The sequence below is a fragment of the Pteronotus mesoamericanus genome, unplaced genomic scaffold (assembly GCF_021234165.1).
Source record: "Pteronotus mesoamericanus isolate MK-2021 breed Mesoamerican mustached bat unplaced genomic scaffold, CSHL_Meso_final scaffold_507, whole genome shotgun sequence".
NCBI lineage: Eukaryota > Metazoa > Chordata > Mammalia > Chiroptera > Mormoopidae > Pteronotus > Pteronotus mesoamericanus.
The window spans coordinates 17497709-17524726 of record NW_026555319.1 but is presented as its reverse complement, the minus strand read 5'-3'; the positions used below and the strand labels follow the sequence as shown (position 1 = coordinate 17524726).

Genomic DNA, 27018 nt, shown 5'->3' with positions numbered 1-27018 from the left:
CCCACTGAGACGGGCAAGGCAGTGCTTGCTATCCCCTTCTTACCCATGAAGAAGCTGAGCTCCAGGGGGTGAAGCAATGTGCGCTCTGCCCCAGATCACCTGTCGATGAGCAAGGGAGCAGGCAAGGAGCCCAGGCCCCTCCACAGCCCTGTACTTCCTCCAATTGTTCTACGAAATAGTTTTCTTACCAAGGTCCTGTTTTCTTTCTGTTATCCCTTATCATTCACATGGTTCTTTTTTAAGGTTATTTATTTATTTATTTATTTATTTATTTATTTATTTTTAGAGAGAGGGGAAGGGGGTGAGAAAGAGAAGGAGAGAAACAGGCCCACAACACAAGCATACGCCCTGACCAGGAATTGAACTGGTGACTTTTCACTTTGTGGCGGACACAATGCCCAATCTGCTGAGCCACATCAGTGAGGGCTGTCCTTTCCCCCTACCTGCCCCCCCACTGTTTTAACCTTCATCAGACTGACAATCACCTTGGGTATTTAAAAAAAAAAAAAAAGGCCAAGCAAAACCTATAAGCAACTTTTCTTTTCCCATCACTTTTTGGGCTGTCGAGGGAAAACCTCAGTGGTTTCCTGGATCTTTTGCTTTGTTTTGTTTTACCATCAAAAGTTGATTTGCACACTTTTAAGGAAGGAAAAGTAAAATGAAGAAAGAATACAAGTCTCGCTCCAGTGGGTTGACCCAGAGCTCTGTGCAGTTCTTAAATACACACCCACGGCCAGCCAATCCCTGAGAAACTGCAGCTCTGCAAATTGGGGCCTGCAGATCCTGGTTGGAAGAGAGACAGGCTACATGACAGGGGGAACAGCCCCAGCAGTTGACTTCAGAAAGAGTGGAAATCCCCCAGAGCATCAGTGACTAAAGGCCCAGGGTGCTGGTTCCCCAAGCAAATAGGAGTCTTGCACAGTGAAAAGGACCAGGAGCTTCTGGCTTCTGTTCCTGATTCAGGATCCTGAGCAGGTACTTTCCATCCCCAGGGTTTTTGTTTCTTCATCCATAAAGGAAGAAAGAGACTCTTTCTTGAGATTGTCACTGACTGCTCATGTTTAAGTGCATCAGAAATGTCACCAGAAGCCAGATTCTGACCCTGAGAGGGCGCAGAGGCCATGGCTACATCTAAGTGTGGAGCCAGCCCTCAGACACCCCTAAATCTCTTTTTATCTTCAATTAAGAACAGCTTTCACTGAACCTTCTTGAACCTGTTTCTGTTTTTAACCTTCCCCATGGTAGAGGATAAGAAGTTCCATGTGTTGGCTCCTTGATGCATGAGATAGGACTTTACCCTAAGGAGCAAGAAGGCTTAAGGGACTGAATTAATAGAAATGTATAGCACTGCCCCTTGGTGAACCAGCATGTGCTGAGGAGCAAGAATGAGCAGGTTCTGAGACAGCCAGTGTCCAGCCTTACCGGGAGGTGGACTCACCGAGATCTTGGTGAAAATGTAGAGCAACAGGGACAGGATGGAGAGGTAGACCTGGATCCGCTTGCCTCCAAATCGCTTCCGCAGGTACTCTGGCATTGTCACCACCTGCATGGGACGGAAGGGAAGTCACTGCAGCAAGAGTGCCCAGAAGGCCCAGAGCAAGCAGAAGAGTGGCATCTACCAGGGTGCCAGAGGTGTGATCAAGGCTTAACCCTTGTTGGCCAGGGAAGTCGATGACGTGTCCAGGTGGCCATCTTCTAGCCATTTGCTCATCTCAATGCCACATACCCTACTGCAGAGGTAGCTACATGTTATCCCAGGACACAGAAGGCGACTTATTAACACTTTTTAAAATGAATACATGACTACCCATAACCAAGATGTTAGATCATTGCCCTGGAGGAGGTGTGGAAAGATAGATATATATTCCTATACATTGCACCTACTATGAACAAGGCATAACAACAGTAGCATTTTTTCAATGCACCAAACAAGGTGGCCAGGCTGGCTGTGTGCTTCACCCCGCTCTGCACACAGCCCTTACCACGGGTTGTGCCTGCAGGCCTGCTCAACTGCTCTCCTTTCTGCAAATTCCAACCACACTCTGTCTTGTTCCCTCAACCCAGAACCTGCTGTCTACTGGGATCAGATATGTGTCACCAACAACCCCCAGAAGTTTCAGAGTCTGTCCTGTTTCTTCCATATTGTTTTCAATAGACTTACACATAGCAGTTACTCATTGTATCTCACTGAAGGGATGATACTAAAGCTGCCTTAGATAAAAGGTCATAGAGCTTTCCTCAAGAGCAGGAGCATGCATTTGATAGCTGAGTACCAGTTGTATGCTCAGCAAAGAAACCTGCTGATGTACATAAATGAAGAAGAAATATGACCCTTCCAGAGGCAGAGGCACACAGATATATATCATGAGCGAACACAAGGCAGTGCCTTGTAAATACACACCCAGCATAAGAAGCCATGATGCTTCAGAGAGCTCTGAACAGAGCAAGATTGTTTCAGAGGAGCAAGCCATGGCTTAGTGGATACATTTAATGTCCCTAGGAGCAATCAAGACCTTTATAACCTGGAAAAGAAAGTGAAGCACAGGCTTTCTCTGCCATTTATCCTGAAAAGTCCCCTCTGCCTTTCAGGGGGACCAAATTTGGGGGCGGGGTGTGTGTGTGTGTGAGTGAGTGTGTGTGTGTGTGTGTGTGTGTGTGTCCATCAGTCTGCAGTAGATGGAATAACAGATACTTACCCCAGCCTTGATGTAAATAGGGACAAACAACCAGCCCAGCACAACCACCAAAATCAGGGCCTAAAACCAAAAAAAGAATGGAGTCAGATCATGGCGCCTGAAGGCCCCCCAGCTACTGCAGAACAGTGGCCCAGCGGTTTCTCTCTGGCCTCTGAAAACAACTCCCTACAAGGCCATCAGAGCTGGAAGGGTCTTTGCTGCAGGACTGGCCCACAGGAATGGTAGCTGAGCAATGGTGGAGGGGACCCTTCATGATATCCCAATGATATCCCTCATTTACAAAAAGTAAAATATCATTTAGAGACCTTTTAAAAAATAAGCAATTATAATAATAGAAATCTGGGGATAAGCATTTCCAAACCTCCAATATGGCTGAAAGGGTAGAGGAGTGCTTGGCTTTTTAAGAGAAGAAAACCACAGCTATCATATCAGTGGTTTTCTCATGCTATTCTGGTGGAAGGAGAGCAGGAACCTAGAGCTGCTAAAACTGGGCCTCTCCTTCATCTGCATCACAGGTTGGCCCAGAGAGGTTCTGTAACATATATAGCATCTATCTCTGAGCCTAGTTTGAACTGGCTGACTGCTAAGACTCCTTCCAGCGCCAGGACATGGTGTCTCTGATGTTACTCACGTTCCATTCAAAGCCCCCAGTGGCAATGCCTGCAGCTGCTCCTGTCCCGGCCAGCCCCACAAAGTGGCCACTTCCGATGTTGCTGGCAAACAGAGAAGCTCCGATCTGGAAACATAAAGATAAAGTAGCATGAGGACGCTGTGCTCCATCAAGATACTCAGGGGTGGACCAAGGAGAGAAGAGACATGTCAGCCGAGAGAAGGACAAGAAAGAGCAGCAGAAGGCCAGGAACTTAACTGTGCTGGAGTCTGCCAGGACTGCTGGCTCTGAAGGTAGTTGTGGGGACTTGGGTAATAACAGTGAAGAGGAAAAGGAAGAATTAAGGAAGTGGGCTGGATCCCCAAATCAGGTCATCTGTGAGTCCTTTGTGAGCCCTTTGTGAGCCCAATGCGCCATCGTGAAGAAGGCATGGGAAGCCCCGCAGCCCAGCAGGCCTCCCCAAGAAGACTCCCAAGAGGCCGCAGGCTCAGAAGCAGGGCCTGTGCCAATCATCTCTGCATCCTCCAGCACTCCTGGCTTGGGATCTTGAGGAATATAGGTTCTCAGTAAATGGGGACAGTTTGATAAAGGAATCATTTGAAAGGAAACCTCTTTGCCTCGGTCCCATCACTTGCTGGAGAAGGGAGGCAGTGGAGCTAGTGATTTCCAAGTGACTCCTAGCTGTTAAATTCTGTGAATCCATGTGCTCCCAAGTAACAAGAGATGATATTAATAACAATGACAATTCTCTAAATTGATAAAGTATTTTTATTTTTACAAAGATCCCAGGGACCCAGAGACATATGCATAAAAAATTGCATTTTTCAATAATCTCATATGTCTCAATACTCAGGTCAGAAGACAGATTGGAAGAACACATAGTAAATACCTAAGAGTGAAAACCTGGAAGGGGAAAATACCAGGTGAAACAAGATAGGGTGCATGCACTGACCAGTCATGATACTATGCCATCAACTCAACTGCATCCGAGGCTCAGGAGAACTCCAGAAAGTTCTAGGATCCTTTCATATCCAAGACCAGAAGGCATGGCAGCATTTAATAAATAACCAAACTAGTATAATTAGCCCCATTCTTGCTAAGTGAATGGGGAGAGGCTTGTACCTATTTGTACCTATTTGTACCTATCCCTGAGAGGTTCCAAATCTGGAACAAAACACATATTTCCCCCAACACAGATCACTCAAAAAAATTATCCTAACTATACAAGGCCCAACGCCCAATATAAGGCTGTTAGGTACTTAGTGCCAAGTCAGAGGAGGAAATCCCTGAAGGCCAGCCTGAAAGGAGGTCTTTAGAATGAGGAGGAGGTAGTGGTACACATGTCTTCCTTCCTTCACTCATTCTACACACTTACGCAATGCGTGAAGACACTTGGGATTCTGCTGTGAATAGCACAGGCAGAAAAAATTCATACATTCTAAAAGTTTCTATTCTAACAGAGAAAACATGAATAAATAAACCAAAAAAAACCAGAGAGTGGTAAGTGCTGTGAAGAAGATAGAGAGGTGTGATGGAGGAGAGTCAGAGAAAGTTCCCTTTGTGGGGCTTGACCTCTCAGCTGGGATCAATGATAAAAAGAAGTTGCCTATACTGAGAGCAGAGGGAAAGCATTTCAGCAAAGCAAAGGCCCCAAAGGGGAACGTTCTCGTGAGTTAGAAGCAGGAAGAAAGCGAAAGTCAAAGGTCAGGGTGGCTGGAGTGTGGTGGGCAAGGAGGGTGGCGTGAGATGAGGCTGGAAGCCCGGTGGGGGCGCATCGCAGAGGCCTCAGGGAGCCACGGTAGGAAGCGTAGATTTTATCGCAAGTGTGATGGGAAGCCACTCGAGGGTTTCAAGCAGAGCAGGGACAGAACCTAATTTGCTTTTAAAGACTGCACTCAAGTGTGTGGAAAGTGCAGTGTTGGGGACAAGGGAGAAAAGAGAAACCATAGGAGACTGTTGCTGCATCTGGGTGAGAGGGAACAGTGACTTGGTCTTGGGTGGTAGCAGAAGAGACAAAGGCAATGGTAGAGATGAGGGTCTGTTGTAGAAACAAAGTTGAGGGGCCTCACTGATGGATCAAATGTGGGAAATGAGAGAGAGAGGAATCAAGGGTAACTCCTTGATCCAGTGCTTGCATAACTGGGTGAACGCTATTCATTAAGAAGGGGAAACTGTGTGCTTTGATTATTGCCACTTAAGAGTTTTAATCGTTGGTCATCTGTACTTTAGAGTGTGTTGTATAATGTAGACATGCCTGCCTTTGTTAAAAGTTTAACTGGGGAATTAGACCCAGTAAAGTTTGCATAAGAAGTAAATTACTGTTGCCACTGACGGTAAGTGGAACTCTCACGGTATGAAAAGTTCTATTGACCCAGACTGCAACTTGTCCTCCTTACAACGTAAACATTAAAACGCCTTGTGTGGTTGAAGCAGAAGAAAGAGGAGGAGGAGGGAAGAAGGAAGAAAAAGAAGAAGGAAGAGGAGAAGGGGACACTTGGAGGAAAGCAGGCTGTTTAGAGATCCACTTTTTTCTCCTCAAAGGTTGATGGGGATAACAGTCCGCTTTTCGTCAAAATTCCCTTACGCATGCAGCCTGCCTGTCCTCACCCATTATCTTTTCACTTGCCATCTCTCACTTAATAAATTATTAAGCCTAATATCCTATTAAGGGTATAATTACCAGCAATGATTAACTGCATTAGATTAACCTTAAGTTCAAGAGGTCCTCTCCAACATCCCCCCAAAGGGAGTATTGGACTCTAAACTGTTGTAGGTTTTTTTGAGGTACCTCCGCACCACCTGATGGAACAGAGGCCAGGAGAGCTTTGGGGGTACCAGATGAACTGGGCCCAGGTTCAGTTCATTTCCATCATGGACACTGCTGGCCCCCCAGCTGCTCACCTTGGCCTCATCCTGGACTCCCTCCCTTGGCTCCATGACCGGCACTCAATCATTTACCAAACCCTGCCTGCCCTCACAATGTCATGGGAATCCAGTGCTTTCTGTATCGCCCTTGCTGGCTGTCGCTATTTCTCAACAGGACCATGGCAATAGGCTTCTAGATGATCTCCAACCACCCCCAACCCATAGGGCCGCTTACCTCCCCAAAACACATCTCTGATCATGTCACTTCCTATTTAGAGACACCCCCCCCAGACCCCCAAATGGACTTGCCAAGCAACTTCCTTGGCAACTCCAAGTTTAAAGACAGAGTCCCTAGGAATTCAGCAAGGCTTCAGTTAAAGTCCCCTCCAGTGATATGGTAGCATGGGCTTATAAATTAGAGTTTGAATGCTTTCCCTTTTTTTAACTTTTTTAAATATTTTATTTATTTATTTTTAGAGATAGGGGAAGGGAGGGAGAAAGAGAAGGAGAGAAATATCAATGTGCAATTGTCTCTCACGCATCCCCTACTAGGGACCTGGCCTACAACCCATGCATGTGCCTTGACTGGGAATCAAACCAGTTACCCTTTGGTTCTCAGGCTGGCACTCAATCCACTGAGCCACACCAGCCAGGGTTGAAGGCTTACTTGGTCTCCCTATCCGGGTGATCATAACATCTGCAAGCTTTAGTCTGCTCTCATGACAGCCTTGTGCAGGAGTCAAATGAGATCATGCATCAGTAATGACTGACATTCAGCTGGCCCTCAGTGTCCTTTCTCTCCCCCAAGAGGACATTCAGTTCACCATCAAAGCCAATTTACAAAAACTACAGTGAACATTATTTTGGTCTGAATTGTGTTCCCCCAAAATTTGTATGTTGATGCCCTAATCCCCAATGTGACTGTATTTGGAGACTGGGTCTTCAGAGGAGGAATTAAGGTTAAATTAGATCATAAGGCTGGATCCCTAATCTGGTAGGTCTGGTCCATGTGTACACAGAGAAGAGGCCATGTGCTTGTCCAGAGGGAAGGCAGCCTTCTATAAGCCAGGAAGACAGGTCTCACTAGAAACCTGCCCTAACAGCACCTTAATTTTGGATTTATAGCCTCCGGAACTGTGAAAAAATACCTTCCATTGTTTAAGACACCCAGTCTGTGATATTTTGTTATAGTAGCCCATGCAAGCTAAGATAGACACCTTTGCTTTTTCACCTCCTCTCCCACGCCAGGTTTTCACACTGCCCTTCCTCTCACTGGAGCTCACTAGCAATGCTTTCATCACTTTGATTTCCCAAATGCTCTCCCGTCCACTCCTCACCCACGTTTATGCCTTTTTGGGAATGATGACCCATCCAGGGAGTTACCCAGTGACATGTTCCCTGTGATTTTCTCCCATGTTCCTTCTGAGCACAGAATTGTAGACTTTATCTAAAATTTCCCCAGCTTGACCTTGCTTCTGACTCACTCCTTTTCAAGCCTTCCTCATTCCTTAAAGGGCTCAAGAAACCATTACAAGTTTTAAAATGGTTTTGCTGTCACTGTGCAAGGTGAGCTGGATCTAACCAAGCCCAAGAGGTGTGGGAGCATTGTAATTGGAGAATAACATCATGTCACATCACAACAGGCAAAAAAGACTGTGTTTTCCTTTGACGTTAGTGAATTCACAATTACATATTACTGCCTTCATTTCCTATCTTAGAAAGAAGGCAGGAAAGGAAATGTATGAAGAACTATAGAATCATAGAACCTTCCAGAGTTGGATGAACCCACAGATGTCACAGCTTGAACTTCAGCTTCTGGATGCTTACGGAGAGCTCCTGACCTTACAAGGCAGCTGAATCCATATGGAACAACTCTAATGGCTAAAATGCCCTCCTTTACATTGATCTGAAATCTGCCAGTGAGTCCTACTTATGCCCTCTGGAGTGATACAGACCAAGTTAAGTCTCTCTCCTGCAAGCTAGCCCTCCCAATATCTGAGGGAAGGGGTGGTACACACTTTCAAATCTTCTCTATGCTAAGCTTCCTCTTCCAATATGTCTGCTTCTCACTGTCTATGTACTTAAATCTCACCATCCTTGTTGCTCTCTGCTGCCCTCAGTCCCAAGTGGCCCCAAGTGGCCCTCAGACCCAAAGGGACCCCCCCAGACATGGGCTGTTTACAACATAACAGGCTACGTTTCTTGACTTCCTGTCTGGTTTTAACATGAAGGGGTTTCAAATCCTCTTTCAAACCTGCCACTCAGCCATGGGGCTTTGGCAGTGCCTCTCACTCCCAGCACTGTCAGAGGATCTGCCTCTAAATTATTGCAACCATTTAACAAGAGCACATTTCTTCTCACTGCAATTTAGATTCCTGATCATGCTAATTTGGTTTGCCTTAACAATATAATGACTCTATCACTGAAAACTTTTTCACTTCAAACCTTCCAGGATTTGGCACAGATCTGATGTTTTCCTATGAACCTTTTCTGAAGGGAAAACTACCTAAATCACCAAGGAAAACATCTGACCAAATTCATCTCTCTCTACCAACTATTATTGTCAGAAGTCGGGAGCTAGCAGCTGCTGCATCTATCTCTTGAACCAAAGGCAGACATGAGTCTATGTAATGAACACTCCTTCAGGGCTTAACTCAACTCTAGAAATGGGCTCTCTGAACCTAAACTATTCAGAGTGTTCTGCGAGCTAGAAGCATCAGCTTCTCCTGGGAGCTTATGAGAAATGAAAATCTTCAGTCCCCATCCCAGACCTTCTAATTCAGAGTCTTCAGGTCTCCAGGTGATTTCTTCTGCACAATAAAATTTGAGAAGCCTGCCTAGACTGTATTGAAAGTTACTGTTCCCACCTTAATCTTGTTTTGATCTCTCTTCCAGGGCAGGAGCACAATGACTAACCTCAAAACTGGGAAGCTAGGATGTGGGGGGACCTCACGTTTGGGTGAAAGAGGCTCTCTCTCCAAAATCCCCTACTTAATCTCCAGAGTTTTTAAGGTCTGTTACCATGGCACTCCTGCTACCCGTTTTCCCACAATGAGTTTGTATAATTACAAAATCAGAACACAATTTTTTAAAACCTTTAACACTGAAGGGGGGCAACAATTCCAGAGCTGTGTCAGATTCACTCACACAGCTTGAGGCCTAAGAATAAAGCATGCAAGGAAGTTATCTGTTTATTTGGGGGAGATGTAGAAAAAGACACGAAAATGTCATTGAGTGCTGGCTGGTGTGGCTCAGTGGATGGAGTGCAAGCCTGAAAACTGAAGGGTCACTAGTTCGTTTCCCAGTCAGGGCACATGCCTGGGTTGTGGGCCAGGTCCCCAGCTGGGGGTTTGCGAGAGGCAACCGATTAACGTGTCTCTCATACATGGATGTTTCCCTTCCTCTCTTCCTTTTGCTCTAAAGATAAACAAATAAAATCTCTTAAAATATATTTAAAATTTTTTAAATTAAAAAAAAGAAAATGTCATTGAATGCTACCTAACTAAACTTATATTTTCCTGTTTTGTGTGACAGGAAATAGAAATCAGACATCTCATCCCAGACTTCTGATGTTAGAATTATCTTGGAAATGATTAAGGTCAACCTTTCATTTTCCAGTAGAAACAAAATAATAGCCCAGAGGAAAAAAGTGATTCAAATGTACACATTAATTTTATTTTTACTTCCATACACTCAGGAAAGGTAGTGCCTGTACACTAGGGACCACTAACCCATGAGTCAAGAGCTGCCTAAGTCAATGGACAATGGCTGTGTGTGTCTTCCTCACAGTCAGAGGCTGCCAATGGATTTGAAAAAGGCACCCTGAATCACACTTGAAAGCATAATTATGGTGTGGACCCCCTCAGCTTCCCCTCCTTCTATGTGAGGAGGCTGGTGAACTGGCTCTATTCTTGGTTCTGCCAGAGCAAATTATGTGACTGTGTGCCAATCACTTTGCTGCTTTGGCCCTCAGTTTCCTCCACTACAGACCCACTACAAAACCTGTAAAGACTTTAGTGAGGTGACAATATGAGAAACTTTTAAGGAAGTTGTGCCTCACATTGGCATGTGATGCTGAAGAAACATTGATGATGATGCTTTTACTCAGTCTGCATTTGTATGAAGTGCCCTGAATTTCCCCACAGGAAAAGAGAATGGTCATTTTCTCTTGGAGGGAACAAGTCCTCACAATTCTAATGGCAAATGCACTCAGCTAATTTCAGAAAACTGCTTTCTTAATTCCTGGGCCATATAAAACCCAGAATGTCCAAAGCTCTAGAGGTGACTTCTGCTTCCAGCTCTGTCTTCCCGTTTAAGAAAGGGGAAGAGGACGACTAACTACTACAGAGCCTCCTTTAAGCCAGGTGTGGAGCCAGGCACTTCCTTCACTTTATCTTATTTCAATCTCACGACAGCCTGTGAGGTAGGTATTATTCTCATCTTAATTTTTCAGGTGAGAAAACTGAGGACCAGAGAAGTGTCATGATTTCAACAAGGTCTAACAGCCCAACGTGACCAACATCCAAGGGTCCAAAGGGGAGGCCACAAGCACCATACTGACTTTCATCCTTCCCCAGATGTTCTCCTCTGAACTTCCACGAAGGGGCACGGTCAAGTCAGAGCCCCTAACCCTCTCACTGTAAACTCAGGAATAACATGTGCGTGTCTGCATCACGCTCATATTTCAGATTCTTCCCTTCTCCTCTGGGGAACTGGTCTTTAATCTGAGTTAACATTTTTGAGTCTCTTCCTAAGGTATATTTTTACGGGGGAAGTTTGACCGTTTCCACCTCTCAGGGAATCACACTTCCTGGATTGGGACAGAGGAGTAGATGGAGCTTGTATATTCAGACAATTTTATTTCCTGGACTCTGGTAAATATTTAGACACAGGCCTCACTCCAGACTCAGCATAATCTCTGTTTATTCTCCATCAGCTCATGTCCCCTCATGGACAATAGATGCCTTTCACTCATTATCTTCACCAACACCTCTCCTTGCTCCAACAACCAAAAAGGCGGGAAATCAGGAAACCACCGTCAAAGCTGGCATTTCCCCACAGGTTATTTGTATAAAAGGGAGATAAGGATTTCTGTGGGCATTTATAGGTCAAGGAGCCTGGAGACCATCCTTCTTACCAACTCAGATGAGCTCGTCTTTGTGATCATCAACAACTTGGGACACCTGATCAATATGCACCTTCTTGCCCCCACACTGGCCCCCTTTCAGTGCCTCGAGTACCCCAAACTCTCCGCCTCAGGCCCTTGACCCTCTGCTCCTTCTGGCTAGATTGCTCTTTGCCTGATCGTCACATGACTGCCTCCTTCTGGTCCTTCAGTCTCAGCCTAGATGCTCAGTCCTCAGCAAGGCCTTCCGTGACCCTCTTACATAGGTCAAAAAAGACCCCTTCCCTCTCATCCATGACTCAAATACATTTCCTGCTTAACACTTACCATTATTTGTAATTTTGGATATATTTTATAAGAATGTATGTCACATACACACACAAACATCAGCAAAGAACAACAGAACGTGGCACATAGTAGGTAATCAACATGTACCTGTAGAATGAAGTACTAACTATATACTGCTCTAAGAGATTTACATGTATTAACTAATTTATTCTTCAAATCAACTCTATGAGGTGGGTGCTATGATCTCTATTTTTTAACTGAGAAAACTAAGCCACAGAGAGGTTAAGCCACACAGCTAGGAATGGGTGACTCTGGAGTTCAGACCAAGGCAGCCTGGCTCCAGACCCTTGCTCTTAACTCCAACTCTAAATCACCTCCCTAATACAGAGTTTACCCCAGAAGATACAAAGGGCATCAGCCTTTGCCAATGATAGACCGTGAAAGCCCAGATCCATTTCCAACATGAATGATTCAGAGTCTTCATCTTAGCCGGTAGTTTCAGCACTCCTCTGACTTCAACCAACAAGAAATATTTATTACATAATCATGCACTGCATAATGGTGTTCAGTCAGTGACAGACAGCATAGACATCGGTGGTCCCACAAGATTATACCGGTAATGGAGCTGAAAAATTCCTCTTGCCTAGTGACATCGTAGCTGCCTTAATGTCATAGCTTGCTGCATTACTCAAGTGTTTGCGGTGATGCTGGTGTAAACAAACCTACTGCACTGCCCGCTGTATAAAAGTATAATACATACAAGTATGTACAGTACATAATACATGACAAAATAATAAACAACTATTACTGGTTTATGTATTTATTATAGTATACTTTTTATCATTATTTTAGAGTGCACTCTTTCTACTTATGAGAAAAAGTTTGCTGTAAAATAGCATGCCACGGCACGCCAGCAGCAGCCTCATCCCTCTTCTGTTTACCTTTTCTCTTCATTGCATCATTTTCTCTTGTGCTTGATTTAACCTTGTGTTGTTTTATTAACTTAGTGTAGCATAAGTGTACGGTGTTTCTAAAGTTACAGCAGTATACAGCAATGCCCTAGGCCTTCACATGCACTCACCACTCACTCACTGACTCACCCAGAGCAACTTCCAGTCCTACAAGCTCCATTCACGGTAAGTGTCCTATACAGGTGTAGCAACTTCCAGTCCTACAAGTTCCATTCATGGTAAGTGCCCTATTATAAGTGTTGCAACTTCCAGTCCTACAAGCTCCATTCACAGTAAGTGCCCTATACAGGTGTACCATTTTTTATCTTTTACATTATATTTTTACTGTGCCTTTTCTATGTTTAGATAACAAGTACATACTGTTGTGTTACAGTTGTCTACAGTATTCATACAGTGGCATGCTGTACTGGCTTGTAGCCCAGGAGCAATAGGCTATAGCACATAATTTAGGTGTGTAAGAGGCTATACCATCTAGGTTTGTGTAAGTTCACCCTATGACGTTCACATGACAATCGCCTAATGACGCATTTCTCAGAACACATCCACCTCACCAAGTAGTGTGTGACTGTACTTTACTCTTTCCTTTCTCTTTCGGTGGAAGTGCTGATGTGTTAGAAGATGATGGGAGGGCAGCCAGAGGGAAAGGAGGAGGCAGGAGCTTAGGCACTAACTAGATAACAGGAACCTGGCTACACACCAGTCAGCTGTTGCCTAGGAACACAAAGGGAACATGGGGTGGTGAGTGGCTGGGTATTAATTAGAGAAGCTCTGAGGAGGAGACTAAGCCATAAGAATGGAAGGGAAATGTCTCCATAATCGAAAAACGGAAGGCAAGACTAAAGGGAGGAGCAAGGGGGGAGGGAGGGAGAGAGAGAGAGAGACAGAGAGACAGAGAGAAAGGATGAGAGGGAGAGAAAGAGGGGGAAAGAGCAGAGGGGAGAAAGAGGAGTAGGAAGGGGAAGCAAAGAAATATGAGAAGGTGGTACAAAAGAAGAAGAGGAAATGGAGGACACTAGAGGGGACAGGTCACTTAAGGGCAAGGCAGCAACTGGCATATTAACCAAGAGACACATATCTATGGGAACTGACAGGCTTTGCAAAAGCTTGACTCGAACTGAAAAAAAGTCAAATGTTTTAGATAGTGAAGAAGTATGGCCAGGCCAGGCTCTACGAAGGGGTTAAATGTTGGCTGAAGTTGGGAACTCTGATTCAGACCAGGCTTGCATTTCCAGTTTTACTACCATGGGTTAAAATAAACAAACAAACAAAACCAAGAAAAAACTAAAGAGAAAAACTTTCTCTGTACGTAGGAGCAGAGATGTGGAGCACTACTGGAGGCGGACTTTGACTTGGAGGGAGACTTTGACTTGGGCCCAGTATCCTCCTAATCTCCTGAATTCTTATCACTGCCTATGCTGTGTGGCCACTGCACCCGAAAACAGAATGCAGGCTGTCTCAGGTGTATATCAACAACGGGTCCAGCATGAGAGGTGAGGGACAAGATCCTCGCTTCCTTCCCATTTATTTAATTCAGAACATATTTGTCTAGTGCCTACTTAATGTAAGGCTCTGGACTAGGTATTGGAAGAGATTTTGAAAAAAGAGAGAGATTAAGAAAAACCCAGGCTCAGCCCTGGGGTAAAGGAAAGCACCCATCGCTGCATGCAAGTGGAAAGCAATTGGCAAGAAGAGAGGGTCACCCGGACTTGGCAGTCACCTCTACCCAGGCTCATGAATGCCAAGTACTTGTTGGTTTTCTGCCTCATGTCTTCCAGAGCCTTGTTCCCTTGGTGAGCTCACTGCTTCTTTTGAGTCCAGTCACCTTATTCCTGTTCTTCCTCTCTCCTTCATGAGTCCCCACCTAGGTCTCAGGCCTGCTAGGCTCTTCCAGGATGCCCAGTGGCCACTCTGGTAACATCCTACGTAGCTGAACTTTAATCAAATCATTTGATTTTAGAGACTTAAAGGTAAGATCAGATACATTTTACTCAAGAGAGTTAAAGAAGTATGAGAAGCTATCCTCTTTCCTCAGAGAAAATTCCATTAGGGTCTCTGGTCAGCCCTAAATGAAAGAATTTCTTCGTTTTTAGATAATCCTTTAGGCATACCTATTGATCTCATAGATTTCCATCTCAAAAGATAAGGAGAAAGAGACCTCAATAACCAGAAGAATAAAGAGAGTCCTAGCTCTCACATTATCTTGTGTGAACTTGGGCAACCCATGGGATGAATCATCATTCTTGCTGAATCACTGAAGAGTCAATCAGATAGGCAATGTGACAGTCCTTTAAAAGATTCCAGTTTAAAAAAAGACGAATAAGAGCTAAACTGGAGAGTTTACTGTACATCAGGCACTGTTTTGAGACACACATGTCCTCACAACTTCAAGTAGGTACTATTATCCCTGTCACAGAGACAACAAATGTAAAGCACAGAGCTGTTTAGTAACTCCTTCAGGGTAACACAGCTAGGAAGGGGAAGAGAGGCTAGATTTGAACCCAAGAAGATTGACTCCAGAGTCCAGGACTGAACAAGGGGTCAACAAATGATAGTGTACAGGCCAAATCTGGCCCTCCACTTGTTTTTGTAAATAAAGTTTTATTGGAACATAGCCATGCCTATCCACTTATGTACCATCATGGCTGTTTTCATGCTAGCCACAGACTTGTGTAGTCACAAAGCCTCCAAAAATATTTACAATCTGGCCCTTTACAGAGAAGTTCTCAACCACTGTGATACTCTCCTCTATGATGATTCTCTAATAAAAAAGGAAGGAACAAAACTGTGGCTATTGGTAGACACACAGGCCTTCCATTTTCAAGACTGTCACTGGTGGTGGATTGACCAGCATGCCCACACCCATTTCCTTCGTGTTTGTTCCTTCCTCTGTGGTGTGGAATCTTAGAACTTTATTCCTGGGAGATTCTTTGAGATCCTTATTCTAACTGTCTCCCATTACAGAGGAGACTCTCTGATACTCAGAGTGGCCCAATGTCAAAAAGCTGGGACACGCCACGTCCTTCGGTTCCTGCGAGGTCCCCACTGCCTTCGGAGTGTTTACTTACGTGTTGAAGGGGGTTGTGGAAGAGTTGTCTGAGCCCCATTATACCTACTGCTCCCATGGAGCTGCCTCTGGTAGGTATGACCCAACTCTCCTCCAAAGCAAGAGTGCTCCACTGGGTTGTGTACCTGAGGTCCTGCCTCTCTGAGCAATTTCTGGTACCACTCGCCAAGGAGTGGGAAATTTCCCCTTCTAAGCTTGCATTCTGCTTTTACATCTCTCGCATCCCCAAATAATTGTTACATCACAGCACACCGGCAGCTGTTAAACATGCCAAATCATGGTGCCACTGAAAAAGGGAATCCTGGGCCACAAACTAGCCCACTGTTAGGGAAGTTATAGATAGCTTCTTGGTTTCGTGTTACTCAGTTGGCTTGGCTGGCCTCAGTGTGACTCAGGCTGAGCCACTGTGGACCTACCTGGCTGGCTCCCTGTGTAAGCTGACTGACTAGTCTTACAATCCACCCCTGGAGTCCTTGTTTCTCCTCTCCAATTGTCCCTCACTTCTATGCCCTGGCCTAGGCACAAGCCATTTCTCTCACTGGGCCTTATTAACTTTTTTAGGAACGGATTACAACCACACTTGTCAAAGTCCCCAAAGCCCCCAGGAATGCTCCCAACTGGCCTCTCCTCTGCCCAATCTCTTTTCAGGATTTACAAGCTCTGATTTCTTCCTGCTTTTTTCATGGGTGACTACCCAAGCCCTCCAGGCCTGAGATGTATCAACTCAAGGTCAACTCAAGTCCTTCCTTCCTAAAATACCCCTGAGGCTCTCTTTCCAAAGCTCCTCTGGTTGCCCACTCCTCCCAGAGGACAAAGTAGGAGGCAAAGGCAGATGAAGGGGGCAAAGGGTCCCCTGGAGGGTTTCTGCCTCAGTGAAGAGTCTGAGAGAGATGTCAGCTCCGGAGGCCCCATGGCCCTGTGGAGTTCTCCTTGGGCCAACACATTTGAGAACTGATAACAGTTACAGACTTCCAGGCCAACATACAGGCTTGAATAGATTTTGATGCCAAGGGAAATTTAGAAGCATAGGTTTAACACAGTTTAAACTATTTTTCAATTTTGGAGAGGAAGTACTTAGATTTGCACTTTCTTGCATACCATGTTTTCCTTTCAAGTATGTAGCACAATAACATTTTTCAACCGTTTTAAATTTTAGACTAGAAATCACGATGTTTATTTTTCTTCTAAAATAGCAGTTTTTAAACTTTGTAAGTCAGCAGAACCTTGTTCTCAAACAAAATCTTAGCAGATTTCCTTTTTATAAAATAAATAAATGTTGAGTTGCTGGGAAAGAGAGAGAGGGCAGCCCCTGAGGCTTTTCTGCAGCACCTAAAGGTTGTAGTGAACATATTTTTTAAACCACTACTTGAGAATATAACCATCTTTCATAGAATCTAAAACGACAGCTATTGTAAGACATGCCATGTAGTACAAAGAAAGAAAAATACCTTGCTACTTAAATACGCATGCCACTGATTGATCATAACACACAGCCAATTTTAAAGATGTTAAAACATGGTCAGTGTGTAGCTGGAATTGATTATTTACAGTAGTGTAAATAAATGTACACATAAGTCATATTCATTTAGTCACCCAGTCAATCTGAAATTAAATTTAAGTGAAGTGGCAACAATAGCTTCACGTAAATGCTAACTTCCATTTACTGTGCACTACTAAGTGCTGTGCACCAGACAAATGCCAACTGGAGGGGTCTCCTGGGCACTTCTGGCTTGTCTTCTACATCATAGTGTTTCCATTTATTGAGCTCTTGCCAAGCCCAGTGCTGAGCGCTATACATGCATTATCTCATTTAATCCTGATAAGAATCCTCCAAATCAGGTATTATTCTGCTATTTTATAGAGGTAGAAATTGAAGCTCAGGGAAGTTCAGCGACTTGCCCAGAGTCACACAGTGAGTAAATGTGACAGGTCAGATATTCTGACATCAAAGCCCACGCTCATTCAACTTTCTATCATATTTGAGAAAATTCTAGAGTTGAGAGAGACTTATAGGTCACTGTTCCCCATTTAAGAATCTCCCTTCCCAGCATCCCTGACAGATGGTGATGTTTCAGTAAGGCTAGACAGGTGGAGAAGAATCTACCCAAACCGGTGATTATCAAGCCTGCCCAAACATCAAAAATAACTAGGAAGCTTTTTAAAATGCAGACTGCTGGGGTTGTCTTGTAAGGTGGGGGATTTTATCCAAAACAGGTCTGGAACACAGCCCAGGAATCTGTATCTTTAGAAAGCACACCCAGGTGATCCCGATACCTGGACAGGTTTAGAAATCATTGCTGTAATCCCATGACACCTTAGATGCAAATTATGAAAATTTGAATTACAGCCTCATCAAGGAAGCAGTGGCTTCTGCACAAAAGAATCATGCAATGTTTCTTTAGGGGTTAGAATAATTCAGTAATAAAACATGAGTCAGGAAAACACCAGTCACAGAAAACCCCACATGCACCACTGAACCCTGCCTCCTTTGGGTGGGGCTAATTCCTCTTACCAAACAATTCTCAGCCCAGACCCACACCTGGGCACTGCCAGGAAGAGAAACGTCATTGCTGGTTAAGGTGTGAGGTGTTCCCAGGCCTACCCAGAATGCAGATCTCTTAAGGGTGGTTCTACCCCATGCTTCCCCGCTCATTGTCTTCCCCAAGACCCAGAAATCGGAAGCTAAAATCTTATCCTCATTAAATCAGCACTAGAAATTTTACATGAAGAGCTATGTTTCCTGTCATTGTAGGGGAGGGGGTTGAGAGGAGAAAAAGGGGCATAGTGAGGCTGGATGAGCTCTTGGAGGCTTACTGTAGGGGACACTGAAGCATTAGATGGGGTCGGGGTGCACTGTTTTCAAAATAGCTAAAGTAAACTTCAAGGTCCGATTTAGCTATCTAATTCAGCAAATCTCAAGTCCGCTAAGTTTTCAAGGCAGGCTTGGCTCTGAAACCTGGAGAGTGGCACCATCCAATAGAACTTTCTATGATGATGGAAATGTTCTAGATCTATACTGTCCAATATGGTAGCCACTATCCACATGCAGCTATTAAGCACTTGAAATATGGCCAGTGCAATTTAGGAGAAAATATTTAATTTTATCTAATTTTAATTTCAGTTTAAGTAGCCAATGCGATTAATGGCTACCGTGTTGGACCGCAGTCCTAGAATGACTCTCCCAGCCTTGTCTTGCACTTTGTGGTCTGAGCTGCCTGTTCAACACCAGCTTTTAGGAAAACGCCAAATCCAAAACATGAGAACACAAAAGCCCCGGCAAAGAACAGAAAGGAGGCATCGGAATACGTGTGCCTCTCCCCACATGCAGTGTCAGGAGAGAAGACCATGAGGGACCCACTAAGGAAATCAGCCTCTGCCCAGTATTTTTGGCCACCTTAAGGGTAAAGCAAAAATGACTTTGGAGGTAATCCAAGCAATTTTGAAGAACCCAATGATTAAAATTCATCTCCAAACAACAAATCAAAGCCCAAATACAGCATGATTCCCTCTTAACTTTTCTCTGTGCCATGCATGACAGTAACTTAACTTTCTTTGCCTTCTTGTTCCTCTTCCTCCAATCAGTCTCTTCTTATTGTACGCATGCCTCATTAACCCCTCGTTGACTAGCCAGGCTTACTTGTATTCAAAGCCCAAGGAATTACACAACTTAGCCAATTTCGTCAACCGGTCGTTTGAGTGAGAACTCTGGATGGAAGCGGTCATTGGGCTGAACTGATAAACCAGCCAGAGCTCTGTGCCGATGGGATGGAAGGGACCTCTCAGTTTCTCTTTGGTACATGTACATATCCTTTGATTAGGATAGTGTTGCCCTCATATAAGTGTCAGAGAAAGCGCCTCTTAAATAGGCAAAATACAAAATCCACTAAGAAATGAAGAAAACTGTAATTGAGAACACTAGGGGTCCCTTTTCAATCCATTCAACAAGTATGTCCCGAGGGCCGCCCATGCGTTAAGCACTGCGTTAGGTAACCACAGTAGCATAGGCAATGCAATATCTTTCTTCCACAGGACTTCAAGTAGCAAAAAGGTAGCAAACATCTGTTTATTGAGTTCCCACCTCATAAGAGGTATCCACATCTTCATAGCACTACTGGAAGGTAAATCTTACCATCCTCCTTTTATAGGAGTGGAAGTTCCAATTTGTCCCAACTCTCCTCGGTCTGTGTGTTTGTTTTGCTTTTCTTCCCTGCCCTCTTGTGCATTCTCTTCCTCTATCTCTTGAAGGACTTCAAACATTATTTTTTTTAAGGCTATTCCCTTATCACAAGAAGGTAAGGGTGCCCAGGAGACCTGGTGAGTCAGAGCCCCATTCCTAGGGATCTAAGGCAGGAAGGAGGAATCACCGCTGCCCCAACCCAAGAAGAGTGTGGCCTCCTACAGGGAATATCATAGTTAAGCAAACAGCATTTCAGAGAAAACTTACCGGCCACCACACCATACTTCGTCCTGCCAGGAAGAAGCCTCCAACGGTCCCACGATTAGTGGAAAACATAGCCTGAGGAGGAAAGGGGCAAAAGTTTAATAGAAAACTAGGGCAGAATGACCTTGCCAGCCAGAAGGACACACTTCCCCACATACTCGCACTTTCTTCTTCCCACTGCACGTGCCGAAGCACTTCCACATTCCTCACTGCCCTGGAGCTCCAGTGTGCTCAGATGGAGCGGGCAGGGACCGACATACGACAGACAAGGAGACTGAGGCTCACAAGGTTTAAATGCTAACTCTGCAGTGAACTTACGGTGTGGCTTCAAGCACGTCACTCCACCTGGATCTGTCTGTAAGGGGAAATGTAAACGTTTACAGCTTTTTTATCAGCATATCCAAAGTGCCTGATGAAACATCACAGTTTTTCTGCTCAGTATGTGTAGTATATCTCAAAAATGCTGAAGAAAAGGAAGGAAGGGAGAGGGAGGGAGAGGGAGGGAGGGAGGGAAGGAGGGGCTATAGGAATGCCCAGCATTCATACTAAATATTACATAAAAGACTGAACATTCAAACTCAATTCAAAACTATCTTCTTTGGGGATGTAGGTAGGAGCTTGCTAGAAACATTACTTTTCAGTATATTGTGAATACTGCGGAAGAATTATTATGAATACAGAGGGAGGAGGAGATTCCTTCTCACTGGGGTGTCAGGAAAGGACTCACAGAGAGGAAAGGATTTCAGCAAGTCTTGAAGAAAGAGAGGTATTTATTAGTCAGAGAAAAGAAGGAAAAGACATTTCAGACTTCAGCAACAGCATGATGACAACCCAGAGGAAGAGCCGCACCACTGTAGAAAGGAGGGAAAGGTGGATAATGTGGTCTGATAGACCTGGTTAAGGTGTATGGATGCAGAGAGTGGGGAGAAGTAAGGACAGACCTGAGGCCCTCAGGCCCTCAAATGCCAGGCTAGGAAGTATAGGATTTATTCCATAGGCAGTAGGAAGCCACTGAAGGTTGATGAGAGAAGAATGACATGCACTTTCAATACATGATCACCAAGCCCCTCTCACAGATCCTTGGAATGTTGCCTCTGAACCTTCAGTTTATTCCTAATCCAGCTCAGGCCCAGTCCAGTTCTCCAGCACAAAAGGGGGACAACTGTTTCTGTCCCGACCTCCTTTCCACTTGCTCTCTCTGTGTCAATGGCCTTCCCTTCAATGAACCATGCAAATCTCCCTGAAAATGCCAATGGACAATAATGACTTAGCACTGTCAGAGGTGTTTATGTTTTCATAGGTGACTTCAGAGGCTGAAGAGTAACATTGGTCCAAAGGATTCCATCTCTGATGGTGACATTTCATGCACTTAGAAACCCACCATTCATTCAGCAAACACGTCCGCTACAGACAGCACATTGCTGTGTGCTCAGTCTGCAGACATGTACTGGACTGAGTCCTTTAGGGAGCAGGAGCATTCATGCATCTGTGCAATCAATGTAGATTTGGTGCAGACCTCTCTGTGGTAGGCAGTGCCAAAGACAGCATGGCTAGATCTTTCTGGATTCCTGGCAGGGTCCTCCCTCCCACAGGACATACTCTTGGGGCCTCTATTATGGTTTTTCTGAAAAGAGCGAAGGAACCAACAGACCCAAGGAGCAGAGAAGGTGGCTAGGGCTGTAACAGAAATAAGCCCCAAGAACTCGAGTGCCAGCAGCTAGCCAGGGAAAGACCATTCTGAATATCATCCTGCAGTCAAAGAAAGTTGATACCCCCCAGGCAGGGCTGGAGGGACAAGAAGAGTGGCATTGGAACCCACACGCAACATTTCCAAGCTGGTCTTAGACATGAAGACCTTAGAGGAAGAATATGAGGCCAGAGGCTAGAGTGGAGAGCTGGAATAATTCAGGAACTGTGTTGGGGATGGATAAAAGGTGAGGAGAGGTGTACCTTTACCCAGCTTTTTCTCCTCTGGAATATTCATCCCCTCATTTCCAAAAGCCCAGGCCCTGCATACCCATCCTTCAAGGACCCTCCAAATGCCACCTTCTCCATGAAGCCTCACCTGACACACGAAGGCTCCCACACAGAAGCCTTCTCCTCCCTTCCCTGAACAAAAAGAATCTCTCTCTCTCTCCTGGGAACACCTACACAACTCCATCTATACTTCATGCACGCCTCTTATAATCTTTTTTACTTTATATTATATTACAAATTTTCTTCCCAGCTTTATCGAGGCATCTTAACAAATAAAAATTGTATATAGTTGAGGTGTACAATGTGATGTTTTGCTATACATGTTCATTGCCAGAAGCTGGGAAGTGGGGGAAATGTAGAGATCTTGGCCAAAGGCACGAAGTTTCAGTTATAAGATGATTCCATTCCGGAGATCTGATGTACAGCATGGTGACTCGAGTGTATAATGCTGCATGGGATAGTTAAATTGGCCAAGGGAGTAAATCTCAAGTGTTCTCTCCACACCAAAAAAATTATTGTAACCATGTGAGGTGACAGATGTGTTAATTAGCTTGATTACGGAAACCATTTTACAAATATTCAGTCCCCCATAATGCTTAATATAATGCCAAGTGCATGGTGCACATCAGTAAAAAATTATGATTCTCAGTTTCCTCAGGCTCCATTCTTCCCCCTTCTCCCACCCTTAACACTCTTTGTGGAAATGAGCAGCATCCCCTCCCCAGCCCCAGCCCCAGCCCAGGCAGGCATTCTGCAAACAGTCCGTCAGCAGCATTCCGTAGGTGCTTCCTGGGGCATGCAGGGCAGCTCACAAACCCTGACTCCTTTCTCCCCACCGTTCATTCCCTACAAACAAAAACACACTATCTCCACGAGCACAGGATGCTCAAAGGAAAACTCTAAGATTCCAGACCTCACTTTGTAACTGATGGCATTAAATCTGCCTGTATACCCTGCAACTAGAAGAGAGTGATTTCACTACAGCAAGGAGCAGGAGCCAAAGAAGCACAATTATGAACCCACATGTTTGTTTGTTTGTTTTTTCTCAATGGAATAAAAATATCATTGAGCAAAAGGAAGGCTCTTCAGACCTTTGAAGCTAAGAAACTGGGGATGCTGGGCCTGGAGAAGAGAAGACTAAGATGTGGCATATAGTCTTCTGATACATAAAGTGTGACAGACTCACTCAGTGCGGCCAACATAAGGCACAGCCGGACACAATGGGAAAAACTCTAAGACATCAGATCTGAGCTCAGAACACAAAAGAATTTCCCCACTGTCCGAGATGTCCAGAGATGGGAATGGGGCCACTGGGAGGAATTCTTGCTGCAAGTACTCTAATGAAGTGTTGACAACTTGTCAAGATGATCTTGTCAAGTGGCTTAAAGAAGAGACTCAAGCATAGGCTGAAGAGAAAACTGTAGGCCCTCACTTTATGAAAATATGTGAGGAAAGAAGGAATTCAGCACCCCCAGGACACTGCCACAGCAATGTAAGTGGTGGTAAGGACCCTGGAGAGGATATTCCCAGGAAAAAAAAATAGTGTCTTAGGAAGGGGGAAACATGAGATTATGCAAAGAGCATGCCTTTGGAATATTAAGACCTGACTTCTAGTCCCAGCCCTGATGCTGATTCATCTGAGTGACTTCTGGTCACTCTCTCTGACCTCATCTGAAAATGGAAATGTTAGGCTCCCCAGTGGCCACTGCTACTCAGGCATCCAAAGATCCTCTTAGTGCAAATGATCACATAAGGACTTCACCTTCTCACACAACCATCAGAAGGATCACAACTAACCTCAAAACAAAAAGCAACAAGAACTGCCAGGAAATTGAACTGCATGGATGTCTAACAATCAAGGATTTAAAGAAGAAATATTTATCCGGGTGGGTAGGAGGGGTGGAGACAGGGAGTGGGGGCAGAGAGGATGCAGCGTGGTAGCGGCAAGGCAGCCAGCAAAACAGGCAGTCCCACATTCACATGTGGCAGATAAAAAATGGAGGGACACCTGGAGAGCAAGCAATTCCAGCCCCGGGCCAGACTGTGCAGCCCAGGGTTCCAGAACCAGGAAATAAAGCCTCATAACTTCTGGCTGTAAAAACCAGTGGGGGTGGGGGACAGAAGAAACTGCCCACTTCTCAAGAAAGTCTACTTAAAGGACCTGCATGGTCCTAGAATGTCTGCAAACCCACCCGCTCTGGGATTCAGCACCAGGGCAGGAGCTAGAAGGGTGCCAGTTGCACATGGGAAGAGGGGGAAATGGGGCAAAAGCCAAGAAGGTGACATTGTTCCCTCTCTAACCACAAAGTGACCATACAGTGTCACAAAGCAGTGAAGCAGGCTGCCCCACCCTGGCGAATACCTAAGGCTCCGCCTCTTACAACATAACAGGTGCAACAAGACAGGGAGTCAAAGCAGCCCTACCTAATACACAGAAACAAATGCAAGGAAGTTGTCAAATTAAGGAGACAAAGAAATATGACCCAAATGAAAGAACAGATCAAAACTCCATAAAAAGCCCTGGCTGGGATGGCTCAGTGGATTGAGTACCAGCCTGTGAACCAAAGGGCCTCTGGTTGGATTCCCAGTCCCAGGTGTGGGCCTGGTTCCCAGTAAAGGGCATGTGAAAGGCAGCCACACATTGATATTTCTCTCCCTCTCTTACTCTCTCTCTCTTCTCCTCTGTCTAAAAATAAATAAATAAATAATCTTTAAACACACACACACAGAACTCCAGAAAAAGAACTAAGTGAAATGGAGATAGCCAACATATCAAATGCAGAGTTCAAAACACTGGTGATAAGGATACTCAGGGAACTCTATGAATACAGCAAAAGCATAAGGGAAGAAATAAAGGCAACACTAAGTGAAATAAAGAAAAATCCGCCACAGGGAACCAACAGTGAAGGGAAGGAAGCCAGCATACAGTTCAAAGAGATGGAACTTAAGGAAGAAATAAACAGTCAACCAGCACAGAAACAAGAATTTAAAAAAACAAGGAGAGACTAGGTAGACTCTGGGGCATATCCAAATGTGCCAACATCCAAATCAGAGGGATACCAGAAGGAGAAGAGAACGAGAAAGAAATTTAACACTTATTTGAAACAATAATGAAAGAAAATGTCCTTAATTTGGTGAAGGAAATAGACATACAAGTCCAGGAAGCACAGAGAGCCCCAGACAAGTTGGACCCAAAGAGGACCACACCCAGACACACGATAATTAAAGTAGCAAAGGTTAAAGATAGAGGATCTTAAAAGCAGCAAGAGACAAGGAGACAATGACCTACAAAGGAATGCCCATAAACCCATAAGACTATGAGCTGATTTCTCAAAAGAACCTTTGCAGGCAAGAAGGAACTGGCAAAAAGTTATTCAAAGTGATGAAAAACAAGGACCTACAACCAAACTTACCCTATCCAGCAAAGCTAACATTTAGAATTGAAAAACAGATAAAATGCTTCCCAGGCAATGTAAAGCTAAGGGAGTTCATCATCACCAAGCCCTTATTATATGAAATGTTAAAGAGACTTATTTAAGAAAAGAAGATCAAAACTATGAACAATAAAATGACAACAAACTCACAACTATCAACAACTGAATCTTAAAAATCTAAGCAAACAACTAGAACAGGAACAGTGTCATAGAAATGGAGATCACATAGAAAGTTACCAACAGGGAGGGAGAAGGAGGAGAATGGTTGGGGGGAACTATAGGGATTAAGAAGCAAAACAGACAGGGGGAATGTTAAGAATAGTATAAGAAATGGAGAAGCCGAAGAATTTATGTGTACAACCTGTGGATGTGAATTAAGGGGGTCATTGCTAGAGGGAAGAGGGGTACCAGGCAGAGGGAGCAAAGGGAGAAAGTTGGGAAAACTGTGATAGCATAATCAATAAAATATATTTTTTAATAAATAAATAAAATAGCTAGGCCCTAAAAAAAAAAATGATCACATATGGCACGGGCCAGTAAATGTTTTCTGTTAATAAAAAGATCCAGATAGTAAATATGTTTTGTGGGATACATATGACCTCCACCACATCTTCTTCTTCTTTTGTCCTGTTTTTTACAGCCTCTTGAAAGTGTCAAAACCATTCTTAACTGTGGGCCACACAAAAAAGACCGTGAGCCAGATTTGGCCAGTGAGTCATAGTTAACAACCCTTGGCATAAAGGGTTCAAGGATAGTTTAATGAAATGTTACAAAAAGAATAAAGTAGGGGAATCAGCCTAAAAGGATACAAAATCACCCAAAAAACAAACTGAGGGGTAATGAAAGAAAAATGGAAACACACAATTAACCCTTGAGCAGCATGGTGGTTAGGGGTACCAACCCCCATGAAATTAAAAATCCATGTATAACTCTTAACTCCTCAAACACTTAACTACAGTCGCCCGTCAATATATATGAGAGATTAGCCCCCGGAGACCTGTGGATACCAAATCCACAGATGCTTGAGTCCCTTATACACAATGGCACAGAACAATGCCCCTGTGTCTGCGAATTCCCAACCATGGGTTGAAAATAGTTCTCTATCCATGGTCAGCTGAATCCACAGACATGAAACCCCAGGATACAGAAGGTCAACCAAGTATTTATTGAAAAAAATCTGCATATAAGTGGGCCCACAGAGTTCAAACCCATGTTGTTCAAGGGTCAACTGTACACTGAAGAATATGCTCAAGTCCCAGTATGATTGGATGAAGTAATGTTGGAAGAGGATAAAACAGAACAACATAATGTTAGAAGAGATGGGGATGGTGACAAAGAGACATTAGCTGTGTCTTTTCACGGTGGTGCTGGCTCACTCTTTCTTTGCAGCCCAGAGATCATCCAGGAGTCAGGATGCTTGTCCCTGAACCAAGCCACTCTTGACACTCCAAGCGAAAAAAGAAGAATGTAAACTGGAAGAAAATCAGCACATTAAATGCTCAGGGTCCAATGGGGGAAGATTAAAGGTGGACAAATTCTAGCAGGCT

General features: G+C 44.4%; 1 protein-coding gene across 2 annotated transcripts in view; it reads right to left on the bottom strand.

Moving 5' to 3' along the window:
* SLC5A1 (solute carrier family 5 member 1) overlaps nt 1–27018 on the bottom strand; it is a 54656-nt gene that overhangs the window by 25446 nt on the left and 2192 nt on the right. For both annotated transcript variants that reach the window (XM_054593928.1, XM_054593927.1), the window contains exons 2-5: nt 20064–20135; nt 3328–3432; nt 2697–2756; nt 1439–1543 (exon numbers count right to left, since the gene is read on the bottom strand). In XM_054593928.1, the coding sequence (XP_054449903.1) occupies nt 1439–1543; nt 2697–2756; nt 3328–3432; nt 20064–20132 (339 nt within the window). In that variant the 5' untranslated portion in view covers nt 20133–20135. The remainder of the gene's footprint in view (nt 1–1438; nt 1544–2696; nt 2757–3327; nt 3433–20063; nt 20136–27018) is intronic.